Source organism: Sphaerodactylus townsendi, linkage group LG06 (genome assembly GCF_021028975.2).
Source record: "Sphaerodactylus townsendi isolate TG3544 linkage group LG06, MPM_Stown_v2.3, whole genome shotgun sequence".
In the NCBI taxonomy this organism is placed as follows: domain Eukaryota; kingdom Metazoa; phylum Chordata; class Lepidosauria; order Squamata; family Sphaerodactylidae; genus Sphaerodactylus; species Sphaerodactylus townsendi.
Window position 1 is genome coordinate 59589781 of NC_059430.1, and position 12260 is coordinate 59602040.

The 12260-nt window shown below is 42.8% G+C and overlaps 1 protein-coding gene across 2 annotated transcripts in view; it reads left to right on the plus strand.

Annotated features, from left to right (window-relative positions):
• The first annotated feature begins 760 nt into the window (after nucleotides 1-760).
• The window catches only part of CPM (carboxypeptidase M), a 41113-nt gene continuing 29613 nt past the window's right edge, over nucleotides 761-12260 (plus strand). Inside the window, exons 1-2 of one of the 2 annotated variants that reach the window (XM_048499392.1) lie at nucleotides 761-886; nucleotides 1130-1286. In XM_048499392.1, the coding sequence (XP_048355349.1) occupies nucleotides 1133-1286 (154 nt within the window). In that variant the 5' untranslated portion in view covers nucleotides 761-886; nucleotides 1130-1132. Of the gene's footprint in view, nucleotides 946-1129; nucleotides 1287-12260 lie in introns of both variants that reach the window. The other variant, XM_048499391.1, reaches the window with a different exon arrangement.

Here is a 12260-nt window from a genome sequence, read left to right on the forward strand (position 1 = left end):
CAGTTCTGCCTGTTGCAAAATAGGACTAGTTTGTACCTACGCATCAGTGTTCATCTTTCAAAATAGTCAAAGGTGACTGCTGTATCAAGTAGCACTCACAAACTCAGCACCAGCACCTTTGGAAAGTTTGACTGTTTTGAAAGATGAACACTGACGCGTAGGTACAAACTACCGGTAGTCCCATTTTGCAGCAGACAGAACTGAAACAACAGCTATCCTAGCCTTTTATTATTTATAAGGTTTCCTTCCTGTAATTGAATTTTAACTACTGTTTTTTTCCTTAAAACAGATTTATTGTAAGCTGCCTTGAGTCATAGAGACATGGCGGGGTATAATTGTAATAAATAAATAAAATAAAAGAAGGTATTATGAGGGGATAACACAGGTCCTATGCCTCCCAAATACACAGGGTAATCTTTTATATTTTATAAAATAAGATTAAAATTCATTGTGACAAGTGAAATATGTGCAGTTTCTGTCAACCTCCAAAATATACAGGGTAATCTGGAGAGGGCTTGAAGTTACTGAGCTTCTACAGTACAAAGACAAGCACATCCTTCTTCCCCCTTCAGACTGATTCTTTCTGGCACCCAAAAGGTGAGGAGGGGAATCCAGCCGTATTCCCACCGCCGCTCCCTGCACGCGCGCGCACACACACCCCATGCCCCAAACTCAGCATCTCCTCCAGGGGCTGGCCGTCAGCCCGAGAACGGGACCCTCCGTGCCTGTGGGCGGGGCCCGCCTTGGCGGACTGGGCGGCGTCCGCGTCGCTCATCGCCCCAGGACTCGGGCTGGCGTGGAGACAGAGCTGCAGCGCTTCTTCACGGAGCGCCTGGAGCAGCTTTGAGGCAGAGCGGCGGGCGCTGCGAGAGTCCCAGCAGTTGAGGTGAGGCAGGGAGGGAGCGAAGGCGCGCAACACTGGACGAGGCTCGCGACGCCCCTAAGGTGCCTGTTCTCAGCTTGTCACCAGCCGCCTGCCTTACGGTTACTGCGCTACTGTTCAGGACTCCGGGAAGGCGGCGGCGGAGGGAGGGAGGAGGCGAGAGGCTCTGTCCCGCTTGGCGCTGTGCTCTTTCTCTCAACTTTCCTCGCCCAACTGCGCTGCTGACTAGTTCTGCTTCTTCCCTAGGAGATGGATCTCCTTCTTCTCGTGCTTTCGTTCCCTTTGGTGGCCGGGTTAGACTTCAGCTACCACCACACTGCGGAGCTGGAAGCTTTTCTGAGGGACGTGCGCAGGAATCACTCTTCCATCACTTACTTGTATAGCATCGGCAAGTCCGTGGAAGGTAGGGTTGGTCCTCGTGTGCTTTGCTGTGTGTAGACTTCCTCCGGGGAAGTCCTGTCGTAGGGGTAGGTGTGAATGTCCTGCAGCCAAAATAAAAAGTTGTCTTGTAGCACCTTGAAGATTAACATTTTATTCTGCCACGTGCTTTCGTGGACTAGAGTCCCTTCTTTGGATGCAGTGAGCGGTACCCCATTATGAGGACATTATATGTTTAACTTACCCCATTTTGTTAGTGTTTACAGACTCTTGTTTATTTTGGGGAACTATTGACAGCAAAAAATTGGTCCAAAGCACATAAAATGGAATTGCAACTGCAACCAATGGGATTTCCAGTGCAGTCCTGCACAGTTACTCCATCCCAAGCCAAGTGAAATGAATAAATTGGAATGATGCTGTACAGGATTGTCACCTTCAGGTAATGACCCCAGTTCAGAGGAATCTAATCATGCCACAACCTGGATGAAATCATTAACTTCAACAAAACTGAGGCACATGGTTTCTTCTGTTTCAAAGCTACCTGAGATGAGGAGAGGAGTGCAGACTTGTATCAACAGAGTATAATCCCATTTATTTAAATGAGCCTGATAACATCTAAAACATTTTGAGACAGGTTGGTGGTGCTTCATTTTTAATTGCTGTTTTTTAACGATTAACTAACATGAAAATGAGTTTTACAGTTGATTCGTAATACTCTGAAAAAGTCCTTTATATGAGTTTATTTCATTATAAAAAGTGACATAGAGTTCAGGGAGAGCCGAATATCTTTTCCTTAGGCTAGCACACAAGGGGAATAACATTTTCTGAATGCTCAAAATGCATCTTTAAAAATCAGGAATCCACATATTGTTATTGTATCTCTCCAGTTTAGAGGTCTGTTGAAGGTGATTTTGAGGGTGATGGCAACTGGTGACTGGTGCTTGTGATGTTATTGGTGGCATGTGGTGGCTTCCTTCCTTATGCCATCTTAATAATTCTGGAGGAGGAGAGCTTCCAATTTATTCAGAGATGTGGTAGAAGGAATTTACACACACACCACTCCCACCACCACACAAAATGAAACAGCATCTGGGGGGATGCAGTGTGTTGCCTTGATTAAGGAAAGAATAAACTGCTCCACCCCCCAGGTTCTCCAGTCTAACAGCTGTTAGCAGCTGTTTTTCAAAGAAAAAGAAATCAGCTGTAGTGTAACCTGAGATTTATTTAAATGTAGAAAACTATAAATTATAGTCAATGGGAGGTTTCCTTGCAATGTTCAAATTAGAATGAATTTTAAATACTTGAAGCATCCAGTTTGTTTATACCACAGCAAATAGTTAGAAGTTATGCCACCATTTCATGCTTCAAGGTAACTAATCTAATAGCTTCCTCATAAACTGAGTTTTGGTACAGCAAGCTGCTATAAACTGGAGCTGTTTGGGGACTGTATTAAGACCTGCAGGAGGGAAGGCGGCATCGAGTAGCCCAATCTTGTCAGATCTCACACTAAGCAGGGTTGATACTTGAATAGAAGACTGTGGAGGAAGGCAATGACAAACCACCTCTCTTCTCCCTTGCCTAACCCCTTCCTGGGTCCTCAGAAGTCTGTTGCAGCTTGCAGCATGTATGTACTCATATGTTAAGACCCGCACAGATTTATTCCCTGTTATGTTCTATCCAGTATGGAAATGAAATTAAGGCTAAACATCTTTTTCCTTGCTTAATAAATGATGCAGTTTTTCTAAGAAGACTGTGTAAAATTTCATTTTTGAGAACTGCATCATTTGTGTGTGCAATTCTGTTTAATCTGGTTCTGCTGAAGCACAGTTTAACTTCACATAAGAAGGCATGTCAAAGCAAAAAACTAACTACAAAGGCTTTCTCATTGAAACTAATTAACCTACAAATAATACTACATGATTTGGTGTCAAGAACTAATTCAGTATACATTTTTACCCTTGGGTCAGTTTGAAGACCTGCATCATGCCCAGGAAATCAAAAGTACCACTCTAATTCTGTGAAGTAAATTAACGGTAACAGCAATTTGCTTATGTATGGATGGAAATATTTGTTTATGCAAGTCAGCTGATGCATGTCAGCTATTACAAGTCAAGAGAGTAGACAAAACTGTAACAGGCAGTCCCAGGTGGTCGGCTGTGGTACTGCAGTTGCACCACCCCACCACTCCTACAGAGGATTCCAGATGGCATAGGGAGGGTTGCAAAGCGAGAAAGCCTCCCTGTTACCAAGAAGCCCCCATGGGGCTCAATAGATGTATGCCACTTTTTTGGTGGCTTAAGTCTCATGTCCCAGCTGCTGACATAAGGTGGCTAATGACCAGGATGCTCCCAGCCTGCCCCCGTCACACTGGTGGCGGCAGGGGCACTGGGACACTGGTGCCACATCCAAGCATTCAGGCATGGTAGAATCGCCCTTCCACCAAGTGTCCCGAGAAAGGCAAATCCACCGGCTCAGCCGTGCGCTGCTTCCACCAGTGGGTTCACACACACCCTCCCCTTCGAATGGAGCCAATAGTCTTGTATCATCAAACATTTCCAGAATGCTATTGTCAGTCACAACTGAAACTGAACAACAAGATGCAAAAATATGTTCTCTGTTTTTTTTTTCTCCCATACAATCTATCTACACCCTCTGGGTATGACTCTATAAAATTGTTCCAGTGCTGTTGAATTGACTACCTGATTCCTAGTTTGGCCCCACTGCCAGTCAACCAACAGTCTTGCTAAATGACAGGCAAACTGATGATAGCTTTCATCATCCTTACTTCTCCTACATTTTCTCCAACATCTCCTCCTCCTTCTTGAAAGTGATTAGATGCTGGAGCAACACTCTTAGGAGCTCATGTGACTGCCTGATTTCCTCTTCAGAGGCAGGACTGTCACATGATCTTTTTCAAAATCTCACTGACACAGGTGAGACCTTTTTCGGGTCTCTACCTTGTCAATGAGGCAAGCTTACAGTTTATTACATAACAGTAATTTTAACAGGCAATATAAATGGTTTACAGGAATAGAATAAGAAAATAGTTAATGGTAGGTGGATTCCGCACGGTAGAAATATAATGGGATGATGAAGGGAAATATCCCAGTTTGGGGAAATACTTCACACAGGTCCCTCTCCTAAAGTGGAATTGGCCGGTTAGATTTCCTTCAACCAAGGTTTTTCAAAAATCGCTAAACTAGCAATCTTTTTACCAGAACCCGGGTTGAACCTGCTCCTGAGCAAACAGCACGGGTGGCAAATGTTTTATTTTTCTCATCTGCCTCCTGTTTTTCCCACCTTATCACATTTCTGTTTCGCTTCTGCTAATTTCCCAAATGTTCCCCAAGCACACCTTCTGCCCATGGCAGTGGTTGTGAGTGCCATTTCACCCATATTTGTACAGGAACACATTCATAACAAATGTTTCCTTTAAAAAACCTGTTTGGTGCTCAAAATAAGTAACTACGCAGATGCATACTTTTGAATGTGGATGGGACATATTGCTTTGCTCTCATTTTGGACACATTTTATTATTTTGTATATCACAACATGGGGGGTGTGTGTGTGTGAGTTGCATTCTTCATGTTTACCCGTGTCATGGTTTCACTTTTTTCCCCCACTGGAGAAATGAGAGCAGGAGGTCCTGCTTGGGCTCCTGGGGTTGTTGTAGATTCTCCATCAATTGAAAGTGTTCCCTTAGCAGAGGGCGGGAACAGGTGGAAGGGGGACGGTGGTGATGGGACAGCCGATCAGAATGCAGGAAAAACATGATGTTTGAGCCTGTGTAGCTACGTCTGCATTGTAAAAATATATATAGCGGGTTCATGCGAAGGGGCAGAAAGAAAATGGATTAGTTCCCCGCCCCCCGACCTCAACTCAATTCCTTCATGGAAAACAGACACCACAGAAAACAGACATCTCCACACAAAAGGCCTTAGTTTCCCTAGAGTCCATACAATAGCCAAACACTCCTCCACAGCTGAAATATGTTGTTCCTTGTCTAGGAGCGTCCTGCTCAGTAATAACACTGGGTGTGTCAGTCCATGAGGGCTACACTGACTCAGTACTGTCCAGACTCACTTTAGAAGCATCTGTGGTTACAATGAATGGTTTTGAAAAGTCACGTGCCAGTACCACAATTTCAGTTGTTATTACCTCTTTTAACCTTTGGAATGCTGTTTGGGATTTTGCTGTCCTGTTCACACTATCTGACAGCCTGTTTTGTCATGCCAGACAATGGAGCTAAGGTGTCACTAAAATATTAACTACCTTTAGAAGGTGTCTCTGGCATTTCTGAGCCCAAACAGGAGGACCGTCAATTCAAACAAACTGGCCTTGGTGGTAAAGGCAGTTTTGGATAAGTCCTCTGGCATCATTTCCACCTGCCAGTAACCTTTGGTAAGGTCTAGGTAGAGTATTGTTCTGCTTCCAGGGCGTCTACCAATTCATCCACTCGGGGCATAGGATAGGTGTCTGCCCTTGTGACTTTGTATAACTTCCTATAGTCAATGCAGAATCTGATGGTAAGTCAGCCTTCTGAACTAGGACTACTGGGGCAGACATGGCTTGCTGATGATACTACAACCCCAAGTCCACCATTTCTATTATTTCTTTTTCAATACAGATGGGGAATTAGTCCCCGCTACCCTATATATGGGGTTGTGGTCATTGGGGCTGTGTTGCTTATATTGATCTTAAACTGAATTAACTGAGTCCTCCCAGGTTTGGAGGAAAACATGTCAGCAGTGGTGTAGTGCCAAGGGGACAGGGGGTGCACGACGCATCGGGCATGCGCCAGTGTGGGGGCGTGGCGGGGGCGCAGGTTGCATGCATGCTGTGGGCGCAGTTCCCCCTTGCTCCGGCCCTGCATGTCAGTGTTGTCAACCAAGGCAACTTCAGACGTAACAGCTGTTTATCAGTGAGATGTCTACATTCTCAACTCCATCCCTAAGTGAGGTTCCCCCCATTCCCTCCAGAGCATGTCCTGCTTTACTGTCTTTACAGGCCAGAAGCACCATTTGACATTTTTGAAGTAGGGTTTTAACATATCAACGTGGCAGTGACGTAAGTATAGATTTTTTTATGGGGGGTTCAGGGGCGAGGCCATGCCCCCCACCCCTGGGGACGTGGCCATGCCTCCCCAAGCCCTGCCCCTGGCCTCAGTGCTTATAAAAGCAGCTCTCTGAGGCCAGGGACAGCAGACTCCCCTGCCCCGCCTGCCCCCACCCCCACCAGCTGGGCTCCCAGATGGCAGCTGGCAGTCCCTTCTGCCCTTCCCTCCGGGCAGAGGCGTAGCTAGGGGAAGTGGAGCCCGGTGCAACATCTGGGTTTTTCAGGGGGCATGGGTGGCCGCTGTGATGCTGGAATCCACCCCCAAAACAGCATCACTTTCAATGGGGTTTAGACTAGGGAGCCCAGATTCTCCTTTTAAATCCCCCTTAAAATAAGAATCTGGGGTCCCCAGTTAAAACAACATTGAAAGTGATGCTGTTGTGGGGTGGATTATTCCCAACCCTGAAACAGCATCACTTTCCATGTTTAAACTGGGGACCTCAGATTCTCCCTTTAAATCCATGCCGAACGGAATGGATTTAAAAGGAGAATCTGGGGGAAATTTGGGGGGTGCCTGCTGTCAGGTTTGCAGTTTTTAACCTTTGGGAGTCCATGACTTTGGACCCCCTGAACCAAACCTCACCAAATCTGGGTCATATCATCAGGAGAGTCTCCCAACAAATCCCTGAAATTTTGGTGCTGCTAGCCTAAAAAGTGCACCCCCTGCAGGCCAAAAAACCCACTTAAAATATTTTAAAAAACACAAATGGGGGCCAGAGCTTCAGACATTTAATGCGGGGTTTGAACCTGAGGACCCCCCCCCCCACCTACGTCCTTGGGGAAAACTATACTGTCTTCATGTGGAAAACTCCAGAAAAGACAGGCTCTTTTCCTTTGCCAAACTACACCGAGAATTTTTAAACCCCTTGTTTCGTCAGTGCTAACACAATACTCTACATGCTTAAACTGCTAATTTTAAAACAGTTGAGATTGTGCCTACATTAGTCTTTTACACACATTTTCATAAGTGAATCCGCAAATGATATCTGAATTTCCTGAGAAGTCAAATGAAGGAAATCTACATTCAATAAAACATATATTTGATTTTAAAACCACTTCTCTTATGCCTCCTCTCTCATTTGCAATGTTCAGAATTTTCCCATTGAGGTTGGAAACATCCTAAGAATGAAAAGTTGTGAAAGTTCCTTTAGTTTATGTCAGGAACAGACCAGAGACAAAAGTGAACACATGTGAAGAACTAATTGGTTACAGGCACATCTTCTACGTACATTTTACCCCAGCATGAGTTGCCATGAAGAACATGAAGTAGACTGGAAATACTGTGCAGTACCATCTAATGTGCTCCATATGATAACACAGTCCATAGATTAGGTACTTCATTTTATATTTATTTAAAATATTTATATGTCTGCCTTTCTCCTGAGCATGTTGAGGATCAAGTTGGGTTACAGTTGTGCAGAACTAAAGATGTGTTCAAAGACAGCTTCTGCTTGCTCTGACTTTTACTCCTAGACAGAGTCAAAATCTTGCTCAAGAGTAAAAACAGTGCCAGGTCTAAATTGGTCTATTGAGATTTCACTGTAGCGGACAGTGTTCCATGAACAGAAGTGAGAATTCTCAAACCAATGGATCCTGCTTGCTTTCAAACAAAGTAGTAATTATAGGGATAGTATGACATGATTCTCCCGTGTTATTTTTTTAATACGAATATACTGTTTTTAGAATTACATAATTTTCACAGCCAGGTTTAAAGAAAAACCTGGTTTATTTTATAAGGAATCAATTTAATTTGTGGCACTTTAATGATGGTATATAAAAACATTCACAATTACTGTAAAGTGCCTATAAATTACTTTAGAGTGCCTATGAATAGATAATTTATAAATATTATTAAAGCATAACACAGATCTTTGTATAGTAAAGAGAAAGAAAAGTTGCACTGGAGTATGTTCGTTAACATAAATACAAAATTAAAAATTGTAGTATGCGTAATCTAGAATTAATTTGTCAGAAAAGCTTTGCACAGGACAACTTTGTAAGAAGCTGCCAGTACTTTAAAGAGAAAACAAGATCTCTTATTTCCCCTTTAAGAAGTTTTTTAAAAAGAGCAGCTTTTTACTATTTTGCAGTGGCGTACCCAGGCAAACTGGAGCCCTGGGCAAAATCTGTATCAATGTATAAGAGCAGCTGTCTGCATTTACTATTTTGCAGTGGCGTACCATGAACAGGAATGGGGGAGGGGGCGCCGCCACAGGAGGGGGGGCGAAAAAGCCAGAGTGCGCACCGGGCGCACTCTGGCCCAGCTGCGCCTCTGCCAAAATTAGATATCTAAATGCATATCCCAGCTAGATGTAGAATTGCATGTACAATCTGATGTTGCACATTATACTTTATGTGAATAGCCATTTTAAAAGAAACTAGAGTTCTGAATATGGACTATAGTGGGGCACAGAAATGGCGTTTGGAGATAGTGGAACCTTCAGTTTAGTATGCTCTTCCATTGCAGTGACTCAGGAGAGGAACCCACAAGAAGATTTAGTATGAGGAGAGCTGGAAACCTTCTGGCTCAGATCCTAGCTAGTGCCTTGGAGAGAGAATCCCAGCTTGTCTTTAGAACAGAAACTCAGAGATTTCACACACACTCTCTCTCTCTCTCTCTCACACACACACAGGCACACTACATTACTTTGTGACAGTGGTGGAAAGTGCTGTGAAGTAACAGCTGACTTATGGCAACCCTATAGTGTTTGAGGCAAGAGACGTTCAAAGATGAACGTCATTGCCTTCCTCCACATGGGTTGAGAGAGTTCTGAAAGAAATATGCCTATCCCAAGATCACCCAGCAAGCTTCATGTGGATTAATGGGGAACTGAACCCAGTTCTCCAGATTGGAGTCCACACTGGCTCTCACATTACTTGGTACTGGACAATATAGTGTCTGTACTTGTGCACTTGCACAAATCTGTCCTTAGGAATATCTGTCTATCTACATTGTGTGTTGCTGTGGATTACTGTACCAAATCGGGAAATACTAAGGCTGAAGTTCTCTGCATGAAAGTAATTCCTTTGCAACTCGGTAGGATAGTGAACATGCAGACAATCAAGCTGAAGTCTTAATTGCTCTCTAGAATAATTGTGCTAGAATAAAAGGGAAGGCTATTTGGAGATACATTTCAAGAAACAGCAATTTTTGCATTTCTCATTCCTTAAATGAACTGAAACAACAGGTTATAAATCATGGAAGTGTGTTTATCTGGAAAAATTACTATACAGTCCTCTTGGCTCTTATAACTACCTAGTATATGTACTTTTCGATAAACTGCCCATCAACTATGATGGCTCAGGAATAGGTTATTGTGGCCCCTTGTCCCCTGTTATCTTTATTTCTTTCACTGGAGGTGACAGCTTGTGCCTAGTTTGAACATATTAAGATTTCACTGGTTTAAGTAATGACAATAAACCCAAAACCAAGACAAATTAATAAAAGATAATCCACTACTCTTTCTTGGTAATGAATTATCAGTGTCCTTTCTGGTTTTCAAGGTAGTTTTACATATAAAAACAATTCAACCTTATCCCTACGGTCACCCTTACATGCCTGTTTCCTTAGCACAACAAGTTCCTGAGACATTTTGTTTGTTCTGGATAAATTTTACATAAATACTGAAACAAGTAACAACCTGAAAACTGCTATAAAGGGCTCTAGAGTCTCCAGCTTTGTAGACAGTTTTTGTAGACAGTTGTTTCCTTTGAGACTTAAATAGCTGAAAGTTAAGACGAATTCTATCTCTACCAGTACAGCAGTGAAACACTTGCTTTGGACAAACAACTATCTATAGTTATTTTCAGTTTAGAACTGTCTAGAACTGGATTAACATATTGCTGTATCTGTGCTTTCATTTCATCAGTAATGAAAGTAAAGTTTGTCCTGCTGTCTGAAAGGGCCTCGTGTTTCAAGTGTTCCATCCCTTGTAGCCTCTCCGTGAACTTCAGCAGCTGGACTTATAAATCGTGTGTGTGTGTGTGTGTGTGTGTGTGTGTGTGTGTGTGTGTGTGTGTGTGTGTGTGTGTAACTGGTAAAGCAACTACACAGTGGTGCATTCAAGAAGGTCCTGTATCCTAGCAGGATGCCGTCAATCATAAGCATTCAGATTTGAATAAGTGGCTGATATACGGTAATAGAAAAAGGTTTAAAATTATTTTGCTTCAATCACACAATTGGATTTTAAACCAGATTTTGGGAATCCAGCAGACGATTTTAAGTATGCCGATAGTGAAGAGAACAGAAAAGTGACATCTGCCACATAAGCACAAGAGGGATTTAAGGAACACAAAGTAGAGCTGGAAGTCGATGTGGGGGAGGCAACATCTCAGCCTCTGATTTCTCCTCTCCCTTTGCTGCTTCCTTTCCCTCTTCCACTGCTGCTGTTTGATCACTCCACCCATTGCTCCCAGCCCCTTGCTGCCACCTCGACTCAGCTGCTGGGGGTGTCTGAGGTGCTACAACCCACCTCTATCAGCTGGTTCATAGTGATCACTGGAGGATTGGATAAGAGTGTGCACAAGATGTGCTTTCTGTCCCAGTAGGCTGGGAGGGGAAAGTATGTCCTGCATACCCTGTGCTCTTAAGGTACTACAAATGAGCTGTTGGGGTATTTAAAACTTCTTTTGCATTCTTTTTGCATTCTTTTATAAGTTTTCTGATTTTTCTGTAGATTTGCGGGGTGGGGGGGGTGTTAGAAAATTTTCCCCAATTGTACATGGTCTCATTATGCAGATTTTTTAATTGAGGCTTTGGGACTTTGTTCAAAATTAGATATAAGTATAATATGTACTCCAAAAGTTTACACAGTAAGATGTTGAATCTATCTAAAAAAAATAAATTTCTGGATCCTAGTAACACAGAATTGGATGACTTTTCTGTTGGAAATGTTCCCCAAGTCTGGAAGGTCATGGATAACTTTAAAACTGTCTTTTGGCTGGTGGTTCAATGTTTTGTTTCGTTATGATTAAGTTTGAACATACAGTTGAAAGATCTAATCTTTTGCTTAATTGTTTTGCTGTATCACAAATACTTTTGTCTCTATCATGTACTACTTGCTAGGCTTGTATTATATTCTATCAGACCCATGCATGCTGCAATAAAGGATTCGATAAAGCTAGTTCTCTGTTGCAATTCAGTCCTAATGCAAGCAGATGGAGGGATTATTCTAATAACCTGTAGTCCCTTGGCATAGCAAATTTTTGTTCTTCTTAGCATAAGGAGGAGAAGAAAGGGTCATTTTTATCCACTCATTTTATCAAGCACAAGAACAAAATGTAATAACTTGATATGCTAGGCTAGGAAACAATGGATGCCCTGGTATTTGATCAGTTACATTTTTCCTGTTTAAATTCTTGAACCACAGCTGAATGTTTTAACCAGCCAAACCTTGTGAATATTAAATTATGCATTCCTCCACACTGTGAACTTTACTTCTTTTCCACTTGCTATTTATTTTCCACTTGCTTTTTCACTTGCTATTTATTTTCCACTTGCTACAAAGGGCATCTTCAGAAGAAGCTGCGTTTGGGGCCATTGCCTGCTGTGCCTGTCCCTGGTAGGAAAACCTTGATGCAACTTCAGTGATGGCTGCTGCTCTACTAGGGCTGAGTTAGGGCAAGGAATAGAAGTACCATGATGTTCCACCTGATCCTATGTACTGGCAAGCTCCTAGGACTGTGGCTCATAATTTGGCATATATTTTATTATAAGTGTTTAATATACATTTATATTCAGTAATAATTTTTGTTCGTGTTTAGATTGAAGATGAGCAAAATCATGATCTCCTGGTAGATCCCAGTTTGGAACACTGAAGACTTCCTAAAACTTGTACTGTTGGCTTTCACATCAGGAATCAACTGTGCATTCATGGTCTGGTAG